This window comes from Cervus elaphus, chromosome 9 (assembly GCF_910594005.1).
Source record: "Cervus elaphus chromosome 9, mCerEla1.1, whole genome shotgun sequence".
Classification (NCBI taxonomy): Eukaryota; Metazoa; Chordata; class Mammalia; order Artiodactyla; family Cervidae; genus Cervus; species Cervus elaphus.
The window spans coordinates 96,037,573-96,061,269 of NC_057823.1; the positions used below are offsets into that span (position 1 = coordinate 96,037,573).

Consider the following 23,697-nt stretch of genomic DNA (forward strand, 5'->3'; position numbering starts at 1 on the left):
AGACGTTTGAGAGTTCAGCTCCTTTATTGTCTCCAGCCATGTGCCCATGAAGTCAGCTGGGCCTTCAAGCCCAGGGGGTAGGGGTGGGGATGCCACAGAAAATTCAGCAGTTTCTAAAGTTAAAAATATATGTGTAAGCCCTTAACTTTTTAACATTAACACTGAAACATTGAGTAATTGATAGACTACACAAAATGGCCCACAGAAGAATTAGTGCACATAGGCATTTTTATTTTTCAACTACTTTAAAATAATTTTTGAAGAATTAATTCTTTCTGAAATTCTTTAAAATAATTTTTAAGACAATTTGACCATAGTCCACAGCTGGTTGCTTGAAACAAGATAACAGAGAATCATAACTGGGTTATTAAAGTATGTGCTTAGAATGATTGTATTTTGAATTTTAGGTTCTTATTTCTGTAAACCTATTGTATTCTATTATTTTCTTCCCTTTTTCACTTTTTTTTTTTTTTTTTTGGAATAGGGAGCTTCCCTATTGTTGATGCTGAAAACTTACCTTAGTGAAGATATATTTCAACATGCCATTATTCTTTATCTGCATAATCATAGCTATACATCCATTCACAGTGATGACCTGTGGGATAGTTTTAACGAGGTAAGTGACCTGGATATTTTATTTAGCTCTTGAAGTAAGAAGAGAGGGGTTCTTGTATTTAATATTTTTGTCAGCTATGTAAATAAGCCATGGTACCAAGGACAGTTTTTAAGAGAAAAAGGAATGGAACTTAGTATATAAATGTTTATGAATAAGACCACAGAATTAAAAGTCATGAAATGGAAGTACTGGGTTTAATTGCCCCCCCAAAAAATTGCGTGAGGCCTTGTGTAAGCACCTTTAGTCTGGATCTTAATCTCTCTTCCTACCTTGTAGGAAAGTTCTCCTCTCTGATGTTTTTGCCGTTTTTCTACCTTCCATTCATGAATGTTTTGCTCTACGCTTTGCCCCGTGATTCCTCCTGTCTTTGCTGGCCCGACGCCACTGAAGTGCGGTAGATGACATGTCGCAGCCTGGTGCCCACAGCTGAGCTCTGCCCGCGGATCCTCTTGCTGCTGGCATTTGCTTGTGCCTCCAGATTCTAACAAACAGTGTCATTAGTTACAAGTTGTGCTTCGTAACAGTGCCTGAAGCCAGCTTGCGTCACACGCACACATGCTGATGCGTAGCCTTTATAAGCCTTTGAATTTGTTCCCCTCATCTAGATCAATGGTTTTTCATGCTTTGGAAGATCACAGACATATCCGAACGTTTGATGGAAGTTATGGACATATTCCCCCCAAAATCCACAGAGAGGCAAAGTGTCACACACAGTTTCAAAGTTTTATGGTTTCTGGGTGAAGAACCCCTGCTCTGAAGCTTTTCCGTACACTCTGCTTCCTTGCCTTATCTGAAACTTGATACCTTCTAGTTGTTAACTCTTTTCCCAGAAGATGTATCTTCCTTACTCTGTCAGTTCTCTTTGAGAAGAAGGATCAGTCCTTATCACCTAAGAGTTGCTTCTAAATCATCGTTTTTCTTCTTATCATGTAGCAGCATTTCAACTGAAAGCCACATTATTTACTCTGTACTCAATGTATTATCTCCTGCCAGTTAGAATGTATTTCTGCCTTCCTCGCTGACTTCAGCTTTTGCATCATGGTGCTTTCCTATCCTGACCTAGCCCCTAATATCATCGTCACATGTTTCAGCACCAGCATCAATTATGCACTGGCCTCTTCATTTCAATTCTGTTTCAAAGACCCAGAAGTGCCTTTCTTTGGGGCAGTTTTGTTTTCTTCCCAACCCCTTGTCCCGAAAGAAATAGATCAGAGCCATTGAACATGTAAGGTTAGTATCACAGTGCATTTAAGAAGATTTGCTCCATCCTTTTTGGCTTTAAATAAGTAGGTGTACATCGACTGAGGTAAGGCCAGTCATAGTGGCATGATATTACCAAATGATCATACCATTTTAAGTACTTGATGATTTGAGTTTGCTTGCAATTCAGATCCATGTATAATCTCGAAAAATAATCTGAATCATAAATTTAACTCACCTGCTTCAAAAATTGCTTCTTAATCATTGATACCAGATGTCTTAGGGACAGTAAGCTTTAGAGGGCCTGTGAACCTTTGACACTGATTCTAGATTTTATAGATCAATTCATGTATTTTGAGGGTAAAGGGCTATGTGTCTAGGAAAAACATTTACCACTGTTTTCTGGAGAGACCTAAAGTCCAGGCAGCCGACCTGTTTATGTTTCACTCCTCTGCAGCGGCTGCTGCTCCCGTTCTAAGGCCCTCCCACAGGATGAGCTCTTAAAAAGATGAGCTTTACCGTTTGTAAAGGGCTTCCCTTGTGGCTCAGCTGGTAAAGAATCCACCTGCAATGCTGGATACCTGGGTTCGATCCCTGGCATGGGAAGATTCTCCTGGAGAAGGGAAAGGCTACCCACTCCAGGATTCTAGCCTGGAGAATTCCATGGACTGACTTCCTGGAGAAGTCCATGGGGTTGCGAAGAGTCGGACAGGACTAAGCGACTTTCACACCATTTTGTAAAAGCAGCGGGTCTGGGGAGTAAAGAGAACTCTGGACCTAGCTGGCCAACAGCAATGAGTAGCAGTGTTTCTGATTTCTCGCCTGTGTGTCCTTAGTCAGACCTTCTAAACAGTAGCTCTGTGACCTAAAGGAGTGCTTGTACCTTCTGAGGGATTTTAATGTACCCGTAGTCAGTTTATAGCATCTGTGCTGCCTTTTTCAACGTGTGCTGCCTCTCTCTTTAGTTTTCTCTTATTTCTAGCCCAGGTTACTTTCTTTTTAGCAATTGCTCATTTATCTAGAGTAGAAATGTAAACTCAACTCAGCATTGCTGCATCATGGTAGAGAAAGAGGGAAAGATACTATAATTAGACTCTTAATCTCTGAGAAAAATAATCTGTTCTTTCTGTAGGTCACAAACAAAACACTAGATGTAAAGAAAATGATGAAAACCTGGACCCTGCAGAAAGGATTTCCTCTAGTGACTGTTCAGAGAAAAGGAAAGCAAATTCTTGTACAACAGGAAAGATTCTCTTTAAATGTTAAGCCTGAAATTCAGCCTTCAGATGCAAGGTGAGAACCCACTGTCTCTCCTACTATCTCTTTAATCCCAAAAAAGGGCAGTGCCAAAGAATGTGTAAACTACTGTGCAGCTGCATTCATTTCACATGCTAGTAAGGTGATGCTCAAAATCCCTCAAGCTAGGCTTCAGCAGTACACGAACCGAGAACATCCAGATGTACAAGCTGCATTTAGAAAACGCGGAAGAACTAGAGATCAAATTGCCAATATTCGTTGGATCATAGAGAAGAAAAGGGAATTCCAGAAAAACATCTACTTCTGCTTCATTGACTACGTGAAAGCCTTTGACTGTGTGGATCACAACAAACTGAAAATTCTTAAAGATGGGAATACCAGACCACCTTTTCTGTCTCCTGAGAAACCTGTGTACAGGTCAAGAAGCATCAGTTAAAACCTTACATGGAAAAACTGACTGGTTCAAAATTGGGAAAGGAGTACAACAAGGCTATATATTGTCACCTTGTTTATTTAACTTATATGAAGAATACATTGCCTGAAATGCCAGGCTAAATGAATCCCAAGCTGGAGTCAAGATTAGTGGGGGAAATATCAACAACTTTATATATGCAGATGACACCATTCTAATGGCAGATAGTGGAGAAGAACTGAAGAGCCTTTTGATGGAGGTGAAAGAGGAGAGTGAAAAAGTTGGCTTAAAACTCAACATTCAAAAAATTAAGATCATGGCATCTGCTCCCATCACTTCATGGCAAATAGATGAGGAAAACGTGGAAACAGTGACAGATTTTATTTTCTTGGGCTCCAAAATCACTGTGGATGGTGACTGCAGCCATGAAATTAAAAAAAACAAAACAAAAACACTTACTCCTTGGAGGCAAAGCTATGACAATGCTAGATAGCATATTAAAAAGCAAAGACATTTACTTTGTTGACCAAGACCTATATACTCAAAGCTTTGGCTTTTCTAGTAGTCATGTACAGATGTGAGAGTTGGACCATAAAGAAGGCTGAGTACCAAAAAATCTATGCTTTTGAACTGTGATGTTGGAAAAGACTCTTAAGAGTCCCTTGGACAGCCAGGAGATCAAACCAGTCCATCCTGAATATTCATTGGAAGGACTAATACTGAAACTGAAGTTCCAATACTTTGGCCATCTAAAGCAAAGAGCCAACTCATTGGAAAAGACCCTGATGCTGGGAAAGATTGAAAGCAAAAGGAGAAGAGGATGACAGAGGATGAGATGGTTAGATATCATCACTAACTCAATGGACATGAACAGACTCCAGGAGACAGTGAAGGACAGGGAGGCCTGGTGTGCTGCCGTCCGTGGGGTCACAGAGTCAGACACAGCCTAGTGACCGAACAGCAGCAACAAATCTCTTTTGCACCCTCAGGTTAGAGTGTTTTTAAACGTTTTGTAATCATAAGTTCTTAGAAAACCTAACAAGATTATACCTTTCTGGGAATAGCTTGAAAAATGTCACCTTCCTGCCAAAAGAGAAACCACTCAACAAAGTATGTGTAACTGACTGAACTATTGGAAAGAGTTAATGATCTTCCAGTGTTTTCTTTTTATTACAGCTCTCTGTGGCATATTCCACTATCCTACATCACTGATGGAAGAAATTACTCCAAGCATCGATCAGTATCACTACTGGACAAGAAATCAGGTTTGACTCTTCTAACACTTCTCTGATAAAAAATTAGAAACAACATATTTTCTAAAAAGCTAACCAGGCAGCAGAAAGGAGATGACACTTTTCCAATGTGCACAGCTCTGTGAGCTGGTCCTATGAGACACCTACAGAAAGTATGACTAAAGTGAGATTGATTCTGTATGCAATATCGTACATAAAACTGGTCTTTCTTAATCATGCGAAATAAGGTATGAAAAACCACTGAATATGCTAGCAATTGAGGTAGAAAAAAGCAAATGCTGTGTTTTTGTATCCGAGATAACTGTTTTATGTTACAAAGTAACAAGTAGAAGATGAGTTTCCAAAGGATACTCTGCTGTCCACTCTCTCTGGGTTGGACTGGGCCCACTACTTTTTTATAAGCACCCTAGATGATTCTTAGGCATGACAAAGGTTGATTCATGATGCAGAGTTGTAGTAAATAGTTACTACAAGATGTCCTGTAGACATAGTATACATTTTTTGATGAGAAAATAGGACTAGAAAGTATGATTGTGGAGGGTGATAATAAAATGTACAGATTGTATATGCAGACTCACAAGGGGTCTATAAAAAGAAATTGAAATGTAGTTTCTGACCATCTGTTAAATACCACCAAGTGCCACGCCATGTAGCATCTTAATTTACATCCTGAAAACTGAGGCTCTTGCATTCTGCAGGACTCATTAGTGATACTTAAGATTCATGGAAAGGGAAAATTTCTTGAATTTGGATCTGGTGTTCTGCCCTCTATAGTTGAGAGGGAAGTATAGCTTAGTGACAAAGTGACTTTGGAGCCAGATTGCTTGGTTCAATCATACGATTTTAGGTGAGTTATATGACCTCTCTGAGTCTCTTTCCCTAAGCTATAGAATGGAGAGATTAATTGTACTAAAGTTATAGTGTTACGATTTAGTTCATTTGGTTCATGTTAGGATTTAGTTCATTTATATGAAGCACCTAGAATAATGCCTGGCACATGTTATGTGCTATAGAAGTGTTAGTTATCATTATTAATGTTACTAATGAAAAAAAATAATTTTAAAGCATAACGTATCCACATTACATAAAATCCAGAAGATGGAAAACAAATTTTATTACTCTCTTGTAACTACTCTGATGACTATTTCTTTCTAGTAATTTTTTTAAAATAGTTTTTTACGTGGGTTGATGCTGTGTACATGTGATTTTTGTACTAATATCTTAACTTTCACTAATTGACTTAATCTTTACTGTTGGGCACTTGATTTACCATTTGTATCTATTTTAAAAAATGCCTCAATAAAATCTGAGTTTCTAAATGCTTTCCCATTATATGAACCTTTTCATAAGAACGCTTCTCAAAAATGACGACTGTGTTACCTTTTGTGGTTTAATAGATATTTCCAAGTTGCCCTTTTTTGTGTGTGGTAATAACTTATAAGGCCAATTGAACTATATGAGCATACCAGTTTCATTTCGTTCTAACTGGAGTGCTACAGTAATTATTTAAAACATTAAGTACAATTGATGATGTCATCATATCTTTGATTAACACAGCATAGCTGGAGGTGCAAGAAATTCCTGCCTTCTTTGGTTAAAAACAAAACCTCATACTTTCAGTGGGCCTTGCAAGGGGTCTCTGACCTAAGAGAGAACAAATTACCCCATCTTGTATTTTTGAAAAGGACCAATACAGAAATTTTGCAAACCTCTCAATAGTATATACATTTTTGGTGGTATCAGAAATAACTGGACAGTAAGAAATCTGCTTTTATTAGCCTTTTACTTTTTTGGCTCAGTTCATATGTCAACTTTTTAAACTCTCTCTGAGACTCACACCCCAAAGTCATGCCCATATTTTCCTGCTGTAACCTTTTCTTTCTAAGCACTCTCTTCTTCCACTGCACAAAAACTGTTTCAGCAGCTCAAGAATGCGTGCTGCCTCTTGTCTCTGGGCCTTTGCACATGCTGTTTTCTGTCCTGGAAGAACACTCTTGCCTCTTGACTCCCTGGTTTTATTCCTATTCACTCTTCCAATCTCAGCTCACCTACTGCTTGTTCTAAGGAGCTTCCTTCATCCCAAGATAGGTTAGATGCCTCCCTTATATGTTTTAATGATATTTTCTACTTTTCTACTTTTAATATACTGTGGCTGTTTAGTCCCCAAGTCATGTCTGACTCTTTCTCGACCCCAGGGACTATAGCCCGCCAGGCTCTTCTGCCCGTGGGATTTCCGAGGCAAGAATACTGGAATGGGTTGCCATTTCCTTCTTCAGGGGATCCTCCTGACTCAGGGATGGAACTCTAGTCTCCTGCATTGGCAGGCGGATTCTTTACGACTGAACCACTTACTTATATCTGTCCCCACAGGAGATGTATCCCCGCACTGAACGTGGAGATCTTAGTTCCACAAGTCACTTTTGCAGTCCTGGCACCCTGTAGGCGCATAAAAACTTATTGAATAAATACATTTTAGTTTATAATGGAGTGACTCAATTTCAAATGTCACTGTAAAAAGCTCTAGGAACACAGCATTCAATGCTTGGTGAAATGGCAACTTCTGTTTCTCTTCATTTGAAAATATTCTTAGTAAAGGGGAATTTATGACATGCACTATAATGTGACCAGTTTAATCTAGAGGTGGAACTGAGGCAATACATGACGAAAGCAGTGTCTGCTACTTCCTCTTCTCAGCCGTGTTATTTACCTTACCGCAGCTGCAGTTTTAATTCCTCGCAGTTCAGGTTTTGAAAAGTCCGCACTGCAAATGTCTGTCCTCACAAATGGTGTTTGACCCTGACAACAGTTGGGTCTTCTTGGTTCCTGATGCTCCTGTGAAGAACCAATTTTGGTTTCACTGAATTTTAGTCTTCTCTTTTCTCAAAAGAAATGGAGCACAGATGATGACATCAGAAGCTTATTTTATGCCGTTGTGACATTCGTACAATGTGGTAACTTGGTGGTTTGTTAAATCCGTAGTCTATTTTCATGAGTTCTAATGCCAGGGTTTCTGGGTTAGTCCCTTAGTTCAGTAAAATGTAGACGTTATATGTGGTCAATATTTTGGTCACTTTTCTCCCACGTACATGGATTTTGAATGGTTAATAGCTTTTGTGCATAAGAAGGGCCTAAACAGGACTTTTTCTAAACCACCTGTTGAGGAAATTACACCAAAGTGTCTCCTTGTTCCTTCTCTTCCTTCCTCTCCCCCACCCTTACCTCTCCCTTTCTTCCATTTTATTTCTGAACCTAATCTCTTTGACTAGAGGAAATTTTTATATTAAATCTAACTTGGAGCATTCATGTTTCTAAAAGGATATCACTGTGCCATAAACATTTTTCTGAAACTAAAGGGCATGGCACTGAAATGAAAGACAGTTGGAAAAAAGGAGGAAGGGTGTATAGTTAGGACAGGATATTTATCATGTGTGATTCTCTGCTCTTGCCTTTTTCCCCTAATAAAATAAAGGGGAAGAAAGGGGTATTGGAGAAAAAGGAATGCTTTTGAACAGGAGGGGATGTAGTTCAACTGTGTGTATCATGCTACCCCTCTGGAGCAAGCCATACAGGAAATTTTGCAGCTTTGTAGTAAAAACGTATTTTTTTTGTTTGTTTCTGTGCTTTAATGTTTCTTTATAAAACAGTAGTTGATTTTCATAACTCATTGACAAGTGTTTTTTTTTTAATCACTATTAGATTACTTAATCTGGGCTTCTGCCATTTAACATCAGAGTTACTCTTTTTTTTACTACTCAATGGACTGTGAAAATTGAACTGTTAATCTGTTAATGATTATGATAAATTAAAAACATACGAGAGTAGCTTCATCCACTGCAAGATGTAGTTACCTCCCTTGTGTGCAAAGCTCTTCTGTTTTTTTTTTTTTGATACCTGTGGTTTTAAGGTCCTCTATTGTGAATCATTCAGAAGACCTGAAAGAGACTAATATGTTGATTCTTTAAATGATAACTCTCCTTTCCATGCTGTTGGCTGCACTGCTTCATATTCTGTCATCAAAATGACAGTAGTAATTTCAAGTACACTCCCAGCTCTGTTCCTCCTCTCTGCCATCTGGACCTGGCTAGGTTTACAAGATAGCGAGTTGCTTATCATCCGAGAGACTCTGTATTTCAATATTTTCCTATTTCCATCCAATGGGAAAATTGCCATGCTTATCATTCCTCGCCTCCTGTTTTGGGAAAGGGAGATTTGAAGCTCTTCGGTTCTTTTTCCCAAGGTCCTTTCTTGATAAAAGCCCTGTAGGAAATTGTTTGGTGACCTAGAGAGTGTTGATATTTTTGCATTAGCTACTGTTAAAGTTAATTTCATTAGTCGTAGGTTTGTTAAAAATACATCCACTCGGAGCAGCTACTCTTACCAACGTGAATATTCCTTAGAACTGTATTCTGCTTTAGAAAAGGAATAAACCTGATTAATGTGATAATCCATTCCATCTGTTGCCATATCAGCAATAAAACAAGTTAGTATGAATTTTTTTAATGAAAAAGACTGATTATCTGATATGTCATGTTAAGACATGATCAGAATATAAGTCTTTACATCTTAAAACTCTTTGACAGTCTCAGAATTAGAGTAACTAAGGTGTTAAGAAAATCTGATAAATTGAAATAATTCATGTTTTTGAAGTTGATCAGTCCTAGATTTCAAGTACTAAAAGGTTTAAATGTGTTTCCAAAGCATTTTATGTGTAAAAACCCTCTTATATAATTATTATGATAGTAAAAATTTTAAAACCACCTAAATATTTCCAAATAAAAGATGGGTTAGACTGTGGTATGTCCCAAAATAAAACATCCTTAAGATTTTGAATCCTGCATATGAAGGCAGTGGGAAAATGGCAGGAAATGGAATCGGGTATGTGAAAAAGCAGCATAATATAATGTATAAAATGATGTACATAGATCCAGTATATTAAATACTAATCCAGTTAAAATGTGTATAGGAAAAATCTTGGTAGGAAATATACCCATGATGCTTTTATTGTTTGAGTTTAGATGATTTTTCTTATCTCTACTCCCCTTTTCTCTTTTAATTTAAAAAACTGCATTCCCCACTTTAAAGTGGGGAAGAAAACTTACATCATAAACAGCTGCAAACCTTATTTAGATTTGTTTGAAACCACTTATCGTGACATAATCGTTTTGCTCATTCATTCATTAATGCACCAAGTATCTCCTGAGTACCTGCTAGGAGCATTGTTCTCGGTACTGAGAGATTAGGAGTAAACAAAATAACACCCATGGGGTTTATAGTCTAATAAATATGAAACCTTAAGATGCTTAGAAGCATACCCCTAACTATTGGTTTAAATTCACATCCTCATTGCAAACTGTAAAGGACGTTTCCTGGTTAGTAATTTTAAAAGTTGCAGTCAACTTTTGTAGTACTATTTTTAAGGTTGCATTTTTTTAGCTTCTTATTAATTGCATATTAATTGAAATCACTCCATATAAATTTCTAACAATTCTGTCGGCATTAAAATGTAACGGTAGGGGTCCAGAAAGTACATTATCAGCTTTCTATTATTTTAACTCAGTTAGTTCTTATTTGTGCCTCATGAGACATCTGCTCTTCCCTAATGTTTATTTTGCTATCTTTGAATTATGTGACTTTTCAAAATGGCTTCTTGTGTCCTTTCTCTGTTAACATAAGCAAAGACAAAAGGCCCAGAGGGAACACATCTTATATACTAAACAGCTTCCTTACTGTCTTCCCCTGTGCCACACCCTGCACACACTCCCAGCGTGAACTTGGGAGCCACTTCAGTGCACGGATACCACGCACACTTTCTCTCTGGGCCTTGAACACTTAAGAGTCCCTCTTTGCCTGGCTCACAATACCTGTATATCCTGAAGTCTCAACGGTCATGTCATTTCTTCCAAGAAATCTCTTCCTGACCTTCCCTCGGGGGTGAAGCATTCTACCCTGTCTTCTACAGAATGCCACATTTTCTGTTTCCATCCGACAACATTAGTCTGACACCCTACTCACCGGTTACATTGGATTGTAAGATCCAGGAGGGCAGGCACATGTGCCTTCTTTACCATTAAATAAAGACTTGTTAAGTGAATGGGTGGTGATCTTTGTTAACATGAACAGGACTGCCCTGGGGGGTGGACATTTAGTTTCTCAGTAGAAATAATATAAATATTTTAAATATAAAATAATAATATATAATATTGTTTATATATTTATTTATCACAATATTTAATATATTAAATATTATATTATTATATTAATATATAAAATAATAATATAATATTTTAAAATATAAAAATAATACCATACTCTGAAACAGAGTATTCACTTAATACTTTTCTTTCCCTATCCTCTCTCTCTCTCTCATTTTTTGGTCTGTATTAGGTGTCATCAATCTCACAGAAGAAGTGCAGTGGATCAAGGTCAATACAAACATGACTGGCTATTACATTGTCCATTACGCAGACGACAACTGGGAAGCGCTGATCAAACAGCTGAAAATAAATCCTTATGTGCTGAGTGACAAAGATCGAGCCAACCTCATCAACAACATCTTTGAACTTGCAGGGTAGAGTATGCTTGGCTTGGGTCTAATTTTGTTTCTTTTTTTTTTTTTTTTAAATAAATGTTCTTGAGGAAAAGGACATTTAAGAAAAGCAGTTGAAAAGAGCCAGCATGTATTGCCTGGTAGGTGGTAGGTATAATTCACTTTGGAGAACTGAGAAGATAGAAGACATATCCCTTGTCTATCTAGAAGCATCAGCACAAGCATGTTGAACAGTTATAAGATTTAAATCATGTTTCAAGACTGTAGATACTGACAAGCACAATGCATGAATTTGCTGAATAAATGGATACAGAAGTTCAGGGTTTGCTTTACTTCACGAGAGAATTCTTTTCAAGAAGCCTGTGCTTTCAGTGTAAAGCTTAGTGCTCGTATGAGGCTCGTATGAGGCATGTCTTGAGAACTGGCGTACCACTCACCTCCCCAGCTGCCCCCCAAGCTACACAAGCCCAAAGCCCAGAATGGCAGTGAGCTCATGTACCGATGTCCTCTGCAGAGGAAGATCACCGACTTAGGTCGTCAGTGGGTCTAGACACACAAAGAAAAGAAAGAAAGAAAGTGAAGTCACTCGGTTGGTTGTATCCCACTCTTTGCGACCTCGTGGACTGTAGCCCACCAGGCTCCTCTGTCCATGGGATTTTCCAGGCAAGAATACTGGAGTGGGTTGCCATTTCCTTCTCCAGGGGACCTTCCCGACCCAGGTATCGAACCCCGGTCTCCCGCATTGTGGGCAGACGCTTTACCCTCTGATCCACCAGGGAAGCCCAAGGAAGACAGAAACCCTAGCACCAAGGAACACCCAAATGTGTCCCTTCTGACTGCTCTTGACCTTCCTGTCACATGGTGACCTCACACCATCTCAGCCATCGATGTTGTGATTTCTGTCAAGTGGGTAATTTTTAAAAGGTGTTCACCATAAATTCACAGTGGCCCTCACCCTAACAAGTTTGACAAAATTCCCATACAAATAACAAATTACTTTCTGATTCAGATCCTCTTTCTGCCACTGATCAATATAAGTAACTAATGATAAGTAAAATTGGCACACTTCATCATTTCTCATCTAAAATGTTATGATACTTTTCCTGAATTAGTAGCAATTTACAGGTGACTTATAGAACAAATAACTAGCTGTTGTTCATCTTTCTCCTGAAAGGTGTCTTTAACCTTGAGTCGCACACGCGAACTTAATCAAAGATATTTAGTCTAACTTTACAGAATATCGGGCTTTCCTGGTGGCTCAGATGGTTAAAGAATCTGCCTGCAATGTGGGAGACCTGGGTTTGATCCCTGGGCTGGAAAGATCCCCTGGAGAAGGGAATGGCTACCCACTCCAATATTCTAGCCTGGATAATTCCATGGACAGAGGAGCCTGGCAGACTACAGTCCATGGGGTTGCAAAGAGTCAGACATGACTAGCGACTTTGACTTCACTTCACTAAAGACTATGGAGCCATAGAATACCTACCACTCAAAGCTTAAATTTTAGGTCTTCAGGATCCCCGCTCCCCCATCTAGCCATAGCTTCTCTCTCAGTGTGCATACTTTTTTGGCATATTTACTTTTCTGGCATATTTACTTTTTTGTTCTTTTACCCATTAGTCTAGGCAAAGTGTCTCTTCAGAGAGCTTTTGACCTGATTGATTATCTTAGAAATGAGACCTACACTGCACCCATCTCTGAAGCCCTGATCCAGACAGAACTCATCTATAACCTCCTTGACAAACTCGGGCACATGGATCTGGCCTCAAGATTGGTGGTAAGTCTGCCTTTTTGCCAAGTTCTCTGTGTTGCTTGCCTTTACTGTTGTTATTCATGTTCCCTTCAGCAGTTATAGACTGAAAAAGCAGTTATATTCCATTTTCATCACTTTCCTGGTGCTGAAATCTTAACTTTGAATCAACATGTCATTTCTTACCATGAGGAGTTGATAAAGGGTTAGCATGATGTATTCATGTCTGAATATCCAAGTATATAGACCTCTGACACTGCTGTCAAAATGAGGTCACATGAAAAATTTCTCTATTCAACTCTTGGTTTATTTTCATATAATAAATGCTTGGAATAGGCCCTTTTGCAAAGTAGGGCTCCCCATTAATTTCCTGGTGGTCATTATAAAATGACAACTATGTTTGTAGTGGGACTATTCGGTTTTGGGGGTCCTCACTGATAACTATCTTATTAAGGATGGTGATGCTGGTTAATATAAGTTTCTTTGCAAAGCACTACTGGTTTTGGAGACTGTTTTACCTTTTTTAAAACCAATTGCCTGGTCTTAACAGTTGTTATTTTAGACAATTTGGTATTAAATTTTGACTGTGTATTTAGAAGCTTAAGAAGGAGTGACGAATTCTTTGTCTTATCTAATTCTCTGAACCACATTCAGACAACAAGGTTTGCTTTACCAACTAGTCAGGTTTTCCAAAGACCAGGCAAAAGGCAGCTTTCAGGAAAAATAAGGTGATGGGCCAGGAATTAGAATAAGTCTTTTAGAATTTTGGCATCCTCAATGGTAAAAGGAAGGGGCTGGATTGCACCTTAAAAAAAAAAAAAATCCTCAGTGACGGGGAGGGAGTTAATGGTGGGGGGCCATACAGAGCTTGAAAAGCCCCTTCCTTACAAGTTTCTGATCTGACCTGCAAGCAGCCAGCCCCGCTCCCTACCCATAAGTGAGACGCTTCAGTTCGATGATTTCTGAGGTATCTTCTGATTACCAAGATTTTTATCATTCTTCTGTTTCATAAGGCTTTCAACTACCAACCTTAATAGAAACCAGCCCCTGGAGTGTGACGTGGCCCACAGTGACCCTCAGTAAATGGGGGATGAATGAGTGAGTGGAACAAGTACATTTCAGTGCTCACTGTACCCTGCACACCCTGCTCACTGCTTAATGCAGATAACCTCGTTTAACCCTCACGCAGCAGCAGATAGATATCTCTGCCCTCATTAACACAGATGAGGACACTGAATAATTTCTCCAAAGTCGCTTACCTCGTGAATGATGAAGCTGAAGACTCAGACCCAGATCGCTTTCATGCCAGACCCTCCTCTTTGTGTTATAAGGCCGTATTTTAATGTGTTCTTGCTTGTCATCTACCAGAGGATACCCTTTTATTGGAAGAATCAAAGCTGTTTCTTGCTATATTTTCCCCTCTTGTACAGTGATATTTTAAATTAAAACAGTTTGAAGGCTTGGTAAACATCATGATGGCAAAAGTCACTCTTCTGCCTGCCTCTCTCCATCCGTGTGTTGGGGGCCTGGTGTCAGGGGGCATTTGGTACTTAATTCAGGCTGTCCCTGTGCTGAAAGCACAGATGCTGAACTCAGCCAGCAGTTAGATCTTCTGAATAGCTTCCTGCTGTGACACTCAGCTAACTGCATCTTCATCTCAGATGATGATTTCCAGTTTGCCGGGCAGGTATGTGTTTATCCAGAACGTGGCGGAACATACCGTCCAGGGGACTGGTGGTTAGAGAATCCAAACAGGAGGCTTCGTGTGTGTTTATGAGACCTTTACCATTGTACGTCTTCATGCACTTGACTGGCATGACAGTTAAAAGTTGTGATGAGTTTAAAGTTATGACAGTTAAAAGTTAAAAGTCATGATGGCTTTAATTCAGGAAGAGAAACTCTCTCTTTAAAATTCTTGTTCTGATCTTAGGGCATTCGAGTAGGATCAAAATTCTCAAATATGAAATGTGACCCACTGTAGATGAGATTGGGATGGCAGAACCTTCTGAGACCTCGGATCCAATCATTAAGTAGTGTTTGTGATTAAGACTGATGTCTAATTAATTTTTTAAGTTAGTGTCATGAGAGCATTGTATGCATTTATTGGTCCTTTTGTTATGTAGGCTACACAGACCCGTATAACACATATTACCTATATATCACATTTTGTGATGTCTGCTCTGATATGTGATGGGTAGAGTCTGGAGGCATATTTGAATTGTGTCAGATTGTTCACATCTGATGCTAAAATCTGATCTCAGCCATATTCCTGTTTCATCACTTATAACTCTGTCATCCTTTTACATATGAGGAATTGGTGGGATAAACCTTTTGTAATAAAAGTTGACAGTTCACTTTTAAGAAGCTCAGCTAACCCAAGAAAGAACTCCCTGGGAACATCAGTGTAAAATTAAAGCAGTAAATCAAAATGTAATAAATAACATAAGTGCCAGCATCTTGCCCTGTTTTATTTTTAAAGTCATTTTGTGTCATTGTTGTTGCATTTTACTGCATGTATGTACATTGTATGACTCATCAATTTATTCCCTCTCCCTATTATTTTTTAAATAGTCTTTTATGTTATCATTTGATTTTTTTTTTTTTTTTTGGCTGCACTACATAGCTTGTCAGACCTTACTTCCCTAATCGGGGCTCAAATCTGGGGTTTGGCCGTGAAAGTGTTGAGTCCAAGCTGTTGGACCACCAGTGAATTCCCCTGAAATATACTTAAAAATCAACAATTTGGGGACTTCCCCTTGACTCTTGGGTATGGGCCGTAAGTAAGAAAGTTACACCCCATAACTGCAAAGGAGTAAACGCCCAGGGATTGGCTACAGCATCACTTGCGGTTTCCCCCGCTTCCAGTGTTTTGAAGTGCCTTTTTCCCCACCGCTTTCTTCATTTTAGTATAAATTCTCAAGGGTGGTTGCCATTTTTCTCCACTGAGTTTTTGTTGTTGCTGTTAATGGTTTTGCAAGTGTGGGAGGTTTCTTTTTCGTCTCTCGTTCTTCCTTTGTTTCTGTTTGACAGTTGTGAGTAGCTTGTCACTCTTTCATTTGTCATAGTGCCATCATGATGCCACTGAGAAGGTCAGGCCGGCGGAAGACAGCGTGTGTCGGTGCGGGTACCCCGCAGGGGCATCCGCACAAGTCAGCTTCCCTGCACCCCAGCCAGCGTGGCAAGCGGTTTTTCCCACCACTTCACACCCTCCCGGTGACTGCGAGCCTGCACACATCTCACAAGGCGTCTGTTCTGTTTCATTGCCTGTGAGGCAGGCAGACAGAAGGGAATTGCCCCGTTATCACAAACTTCGCCTCCTTCTTAGACAGATGCTTTTTCCCCCATTCTCATAGTCAGCTCCACAAAAGACTTACTCAGACCTCAGAGAAAGGTCTGCTGAGAAAGCGGCCTCAGCAGTTTAAAACTCTCCGACTAGGCTTCATTTTAAGTATCGACAGAGGCTCTCTAGAAGAATATTATGCTCTGTGAAGAATTTGAACTAATTTGGAGGGCGGTTAAGAGGCTTTGTACATCTGTGGTGCTTGAAATAAGACTGGTCGTGGTCGAGTTCCAGGACCAGTGACAGAAAACCCTCTTGTGCCGAGAACACTGCAGGAGGGGATGTCTGTAAACTGGTTTCATTTTGATCCTCCTCATTTGTTGCCATGAAAGGTATCTAAAAAATCCCTATAAGCATTTTTATATTAGAATTTTGGTTCCTTTCAGTGACATTCACAAATGCATATTTTACATGATGATTTTTAAAGTTCCCTGTGTCCTCTTTTCCTCCCCTCCACCACAGCTTGGAGTATGGAAATAGTTCCATATATTATGAACAGCTTTCATGCTTTTGTCGTGGGAAGAGATGAAAAAGAAATAAGAGATCTGTTGGTTTCTTAAAACCATTGTTGTTGTTGTTGTTTTAGTAGCTAAGTCATGTCTAACTTTTTTTCGACTCCATGGACTGTAGCCCTCCAGGCTCCCCTGTCCATGGGATTTTCCAGGCAAGAATACTGGAGAGGGTTGCCATTTCCTTCTCCAGGAGATCTTCCCAATCCAGGGGTAGAATCCATGTCTCTGCATTGGCAGGCGGTTTCTTTACCACTGAGCCACCAGGGAAGCCTTAATACCATAAATACATACTTAAGAATGAGATCTCTTTCAAAAGTAATTATAACAATGGACTTTAATTGTAGATGATTTTACTGAATAACCGGTAATTTTCTTAAGTGTGATAAGGTATTGTGGTTACATAGGAGAATGTCCTTATTTCTGAGAATTGCATGCTAAATTATTTATAAATGGAATCTCATGATATCTGTAACTTGCTGTCATATGGTTGAACTAAACCCAGAAAAACCAAGTGTGTGTATATTTGTCTTATACACAAGTGTAAGAGTGTTAACAAAACAGTGACTCTGACATACGGCTATTCATTTTACTATTCTTGTGGCTTTTCTGTAGACTTGAAAATTTTTAAATAAAAAGTTGGGGAGGGAGGAAAAATAACTTACAAACAACTGTTCTTCCCTGCAGGCCTCATTTTCTTAATTTGATTAGATTAATTTATTATAGCATCAGGCTAGATGATACTTTAAATATTCCTTTAATAATGGATTCAGAAACATTTAACCACCTACGCATTCAGAAAGAAGTGTATTTTTCTCTCATTGCTTAATGGATTTATGGATGCTAAAGTCACCAGGTCAGGAAGTTTCCGCTTTCTTCCAGCAGTGGTTATAGATGATACTTCTTGGCAGGAAAGCAGCTTCTAGCTGAGTATACACAGAAGAAATGTTCCCTACTGCACAAAGTCATTAATTCTTTCTGTCCTATGTCATTAAGTCCACCTTGGCTGTAGCAACCTTATTTATAGCCTTAGTGATATTGAATGGTTTCATCCCAACCACTTGTGAGCTTCATATGTCAGTTTTTATTTAAATAAGTAATATCTATGTTCCCTGCTTTTTTTTCTTTTTGGGTAAATGTAGGAAAAAAAGAGATCTTGTCCTGATTTTCCTGGTTGCCCTCATTGTTATGACTCTGTTATGATCCATTCTGTCTCTCTAGAACAAGGTATTTAAATTGCTTCAAAGCCAGATCCAACAGCAGACTTGGACTGACGAGGGCACTCCGTCTACTCGAGAGCTCCGGTCGGTCTTGCTGGACTTCGCTTGCACCCACAGCCTGGAGAACTGCAGCGCTGCTGCCTTGAAGCTCTTCAATGACTGGGTGGCGTCCAATGGCACTCAGAGGTGATGTATGCTCTTGCTCTTGTGGGCCCCACAGCATGTAGTGAAACCAGGATCTTTATGTCCTGAATCATAAAGGTTATAAAGCCGAGCATTAATGTAGGTGAACTCTAGGTAACTGATTCTCAAACCAGACTGTTGTTTTAATTGTGATCAAATCCATATAGACTTTAGTATCTTAACAATTTTTAAGTGTGCAGTTCAGTAGCGTAAGTATATTCACATGGTTGTACAACGAATCTCCAGAACTTTTCCACCTTGCAAAACTGAACAAGACAACTGCTCCCCATTTTCTCCTCACCCAAGCCCTTGGCAGCCACCATTCTATCTTCTTTTGTAGGAGTTTTACTGCTGTAAGTACCTCATATAAGTGAAATCATACAGAAAGTGTCTTTTTGTGCCTGGCTTTCAGTTCACTCACTCAGACTCTTTGCGACCCCATGGACTGCAGCACGCCAGGCTTCCCTGTCCATCACCAACTCCTGGAGGTTGCTCAAACTCATGTCCATCGAGTCAGTGATGCCATCCAACCATCTCATCCTCTGTCATCTCCTTCTCCTCCTGCCTTCAATCTTTCCCTGCATCAGGGCCTTTTCCAAGGAGTCAGTTCTTCACATCAGGTGGCCAAACTTGGAGTTTCAGCTTCAGCATCAGTCCTTCCAATGAATATTCAGGACTGATCTCCTTCAGGATGGACTGGTTGGATCTCCTTGCAGTCCAAGGGACTCTCAAGAGTCTTCTCCAACACCACAGTTCAAAAGCATCAATTTTTCTGGACTCAGCTTTCTTTATAGTCCAACTCTCACATCCATACATGACCACTGGAAAAACCATAGCTTTGACTAGACGGACCTTTGTTGGCAAAGTAATGTCTCTGCTTTTTAGTATGTTGTCTAGGTTGGTCATAGACAACCTAATAATGTCCTCAAGATTCATCCATGTTATAGCATACGTCAGAATATCCTTTCTTTTTAAGGCTGAGTAATCCACTGGATGTATATACCACATTTTGTTTTATCTCTTCATCCACTGATAGACATTTAGGTTGCTTCCACCTTCTGGCTCCTGTGGATAATGCTGCTATGAACATAGGTGTACAAATACCTCTTTGAGACCTGCTTCATTTCCTTCATATATATACCCAGAAGTGGTATTGCTGGGTCATGTGGTAGTTCTATATCTAATTTTATAAGAATACCCATAATGTTTTCCAGAGGGGCTTCACTGTTTTCCATTCCTACCAGCAGCGTACAAGAGTTCCAGTTTCTCCACATCCTTGACAACACTTATTCTCTGGGCTTTTGATAGCCACCCTCCTAATAGCTTGAGGCATCAAACAGGTCTCTCTTAATTTAGGAATAAAACATAGCAGGTGGCATTAGCAGTTAGTAGAAATGTTTTTATGATGATTGGTTTTCGCCAGGTTTCTTACTGGGTATATGGGAAAAGATTCAAACACCAGGTGGAGACTTGGGGTGTAGGATATTGGGGTAACCTGTTGAAGCCCTCTCCAGCTCTGAGATCTTAATTAAGACAGAAAACTGTGCTCCTACCCCTGTTCTCACCCCTCCTGCTACATATGCTGATAGATTTCTACCGCGGGACATATCATGCTGTGTTATGATGTCTGTATTTATCGTTATGTACTTGATGATAGCCCATGAGCCTCCCAGCAGGTAGTGACTATGTCTTATTCTTTTTCCCTGCTCACAGCGTCCAGCCAGTTGCCTGCCTGGTTCTTTGTGGGTGAACAGTAAATGATTACTGTATTGAATTAATATGCTTTTTAGCCGCATCACCAGGAAAGGAGCAGCCACTGGATTCATCATTTTCCTGACAATTAATTATACAGTGAAGACTTTATTATTACCTGCTCAGTCCCCAAAGCACTGCCCCTGGTCAGTTCCTTGCCTTTGCATTCAGTGTTTTTTTCTGGTTGTTCTCATATCGGACCACCTCTCTTACAGCCTGCCTACGGATGTCATGACGACCGTGTTCAAGGTTGGAGCAAAAACTGAGAGCGGCTGGTCATTCCTCTTAAGCAAATACGTCTCTCTAGGCTCTGAAGCAGAGAAGAATAAAATACTCGAAGCTCTTGCCAGCTCAGAGAATGTACGGAAGCTTTACTGGTATGAAGCCACCAAAGGAGTATGATCTATGGAAACCAAAAGCATCAGAGCACAGAGACCCTCGAGGGCAGGGAATCCCCCTTCTCCTCCTTTTGCTCACAGGCCAGGCCTGACCTGGGCAGTGGGGTGAGGAGACCCCACATGCAGGGGTTCATCTCAGGGACCAGACCTGTCCCCACAGGCGACAGTGCTATGCCCAGAAGGAACTGGAGATGCCAAGAGCCACAGCCCTGCTTTCTTCTTAAATATGTCTTCTTCCCCTTGGCACGTTGTCTTTAATTCCACACTTAGCGCTTCATTCTTTCTGGGCAAAGGCACGGTTCTGTCCCAGCCGTCTCTTTGAAAATGCAGACACTTCAGGAAAAGGTACTTACAGGAAAAGGAAAAGCTTACAGGTTACACCGTCAGGTGAATCTGCCAGACTTTTTAATTACTCAGCTGAGGAAGACCTGGGAATGGAAGGCTCATGTGAGGAAAGAAGGGCAGTGAGAAGGTCTCCCAACAGGAAGAACAGGGGAAAGGCGCTCTGAGTCGCCGAGACACTGGAAGCGTCTTGAAAGTCAGTGCCCGGAAAGGGGTGGAGGGAGGCGCTGGGGTCTTGTTGCTTCTCTTGTACAGTTTTGCTCAGATAAATCATGATAGTGTCCCTGAGATGTCTTCAGCAGCTGCCCAGACCCACTTTCCAAAGGATGCACTGTAAATGGTCATTTTCTTGAAAGTAGTAGCCAGGTTCTGACCCAAGCAAACAGAGAAAAGATTTACTGTTTTTAAACCAGTAATAATTTTGTTTTAGACCGGGAATATGCTGATAAATTTCCACTCTAAAGTCTATACACAGTACCTAAGAAATGGAGTGGGGCTTCCCTGGTGGCTCAGAGGTTAAAGCGTCTGCCTGCAATGCGGGAGACCTGGGTTTGATCCCTAGGTGGGGAAGATCCCCTGGAGAAGGAAATGGCAACCCACTCCAGTATTCTTGCCTGGAGAATCCCATGGACAGAGAAGCCTGGTGGGCTGCAGTCCACGGGGTGGCAAAGAGTCAAACACGACTGAGCGACTTCACTCACTCACTAAGAGATGGAGTAACACACAAAATGATCTCGTTTGATCCTTCACTTCTGTTCTTATCCTCTCCTCTGTTAACACGGTCAGTCCTGGACTATGTACTTAATGCTTTATTCTGTGCCCAGTGTTTTGTGACATTCGTTTAGTGAATGATCAGTCTTTGAGATTTGCCGCAAAGCCTACTCCATTTTTTTTTAATTGCTGTGTATTATTCCATAATATGGCTCTATCATAGTTTATTCAACCCATCATGTCTTGATGAGCAGTTGGGTTTTTTTCCTGTTAAAAATATTGCTGCGTTCTTTTAGGGGTATGTGTGTTCTCATATAAGCAGATATTATCACATAGCAAATGCTCATGTTCAAATGCCTAACTTTTATATTTATTAGCAATAGCTATGTCCCTGGGGTAATTATATAACCTCAGCTTCTTAAACTATAAAATGAGGATAGATAGGAATGACCTATTTCAAACATTGTTATTCAGTAATTTGGAACATTATCTAGTACACATATCAGTATCAATTTATTGAGTGCATTCTGAAAAGTATCCTCATTTTTATATGACAGCCCAGTTTAAAAGTAATAAGATATCTCCCTACTCAAAGTTTTTAACAGAAAAAACAGAACCAGCTTTCAGAATTATCATAAATTCTACTGGAGATTATATCCTAAATGTCCTTTTCTTCCCCCTAAATGTCCTTATTACATCAAGAACAATTTATTACTATGTAACAGTATATTAATGTGTTTATCTCATTGGTTTTTCCTTCACATAGAAACATGACAAGTTTTCACTGTTAATGAAGCTTAGACGGAACCAAAACTTATATCTCTTGAATTGCCACAGAGCTTTAATTAGGAGACCGGTATTATTTTAAATTCAGTCATCATTTCATCATGAATAATTATTTTGGAAGCTCAATCTGCTCTGCTCTCCAGGTTGATGAAAAAGAGCCTCGATGGAGATCTCATCCGAACACAGAAGCTGTCGTTCATCATTAGGACGGTGGCCCGGCGTTTTCCCGGACACTTGCTGGCCTGGGATTTTGTCAAAGAGCACTGGAGTAAGCTTGTGCAGAAGTGAGTTGCTCAGAGAATTACTAACTTTCAGTACTTGAAAGCCTTGCATCTGAAAGCAGTCCCCAGGGTTGTATTAGTTCAGAAGAGTCACGCTTTGCTGTGAGAGGAAAAATGCTTCAGTGACAGTTTAACGAACACGGAAATAGTCACATTTGTAAACAACATTCCGTAATGCAAGTCAATTTAACAATGGTGTTTTAAGTAATCGAACTAGTCAAGCCCAACCTTGCTCCGCACAAGCTCACTTAGCTTAAGTGAGTGAAGTCGCTCAGTCTTGTCCGACTCTTTGCAACCCCATGGGCTGTAGCCTACCAGGCTCCTCAGTCCATGGGATTTTCCAGGCAAGAGTACTGGAGTGGGAATTCCTTCTTGAGGGGAATCTTCCCAACCCGGGATCGAACCTAGGTCTCCTGCATTGCAGGCAGATGCTTTACCGTCTGAGCCACCAGGGAAGCCAGCTCACTTGGCTTGGCCACGGACTATTTCAGAATGGCTGTTTAGTTTCATGTGTTGCAAACACCTCCTCATTACCAAGGGATCGTTTACAAACTCAGACCCAGCTCAACAGCACAAGTCGCTCATTTTTCCCTTTTAAATCAGTAATGACACCTTCTGGGTGTGTGATGCTGTTTTTGAGGCAAACGTGGGCTGTTAATTTCTTTGGCTCTCCTGCCTACTTGGAGAGAGAGGTGTGTGTGGTGACTCCCGATGCACCAAGCTCCCCAGTTCCCAGGAGCAGGACTCCACTCTGCCTCGGGCATGTGGAGTTTACAATAAGCATGTTCTCTGCACTCAGGAACCTGGCTTACCAGCAGCTGACTCATTCTTTTTTGCCTTTTGCCCTTATGTTTGTGTTTCTTCAGGTTCCATCTGGGGTCCTATACCATACAAAGTATCGTTGCTGGATCAACTCACCAGTTTTCAACAAAGGCACATTTATCTGAGGTTGGTTGCATCAAATGCTGTTGGGGAGACCAGGCCATCCCTTCGCCCTCAGGGTGCTCAGTATAAGTCAGATGGTGGTTTCCCCTGCCAAGCCCCGTCCCTTCAGTCTGCCTGCCTGCATCCGCGCTAATGATCCTGCGCTGGGATTATTTCTAAAGGGTGGATATGCAGCAAGGAGGAAAAGTTCTGCTT

The 23,697-nt window shown here is 40.3% G+C and overlaps 1 protein-coding gene across 1 annotated transcript in view; it reads left to right on the forward strand.

The window, feature by feature from the left end:
• LOC122700636 (leucyl and cystinyl aminopeptidase) overlaps positions 1 to 23,697 on the forward strand; it is a 95,393-nt gene that overhangs the window by 67,999 nt on the left and 3,697 nt on the right. The window contains exons 9-17 of the mRNA XM_043913680.1: positions 485 to 616; positions 2,949 to 3,109; positions 4,662 to 4,750; positions 11,123 to 11,306; positions 12,906 to 13,062; positions 18,106 to 18,290; positions 20,255 to 20,416; positions 22,420 to 22,560; positions 23,424 to 23,505. Of these exons, the coding sequence (XP_043769615.1) occupies positions 485 to 616; positions 2,949 to 3,109; positions 4,662 to 4,750; positions 11,123 to 11,306; positions 12,906 to 13,062; positions 18,106 to 18,290; positions 20,255 to 20,416; positions 22,420 to 22,560; positions 23,424 to 23,505 (1,293 nt within the window). The remainder of the gene's footprint in view (positions 1 to 484; positions 617 to 2,948; positions 3,110 to 4,661; positions 4,751 to 11,122; positions 11,307 to 12,905; positions 13,063 to 18,105; positions 18,291 to 20,254; positions 20,417 to 22,419; positions 22,561 to 23,423; positions 23,506 to 23,697) is intronic.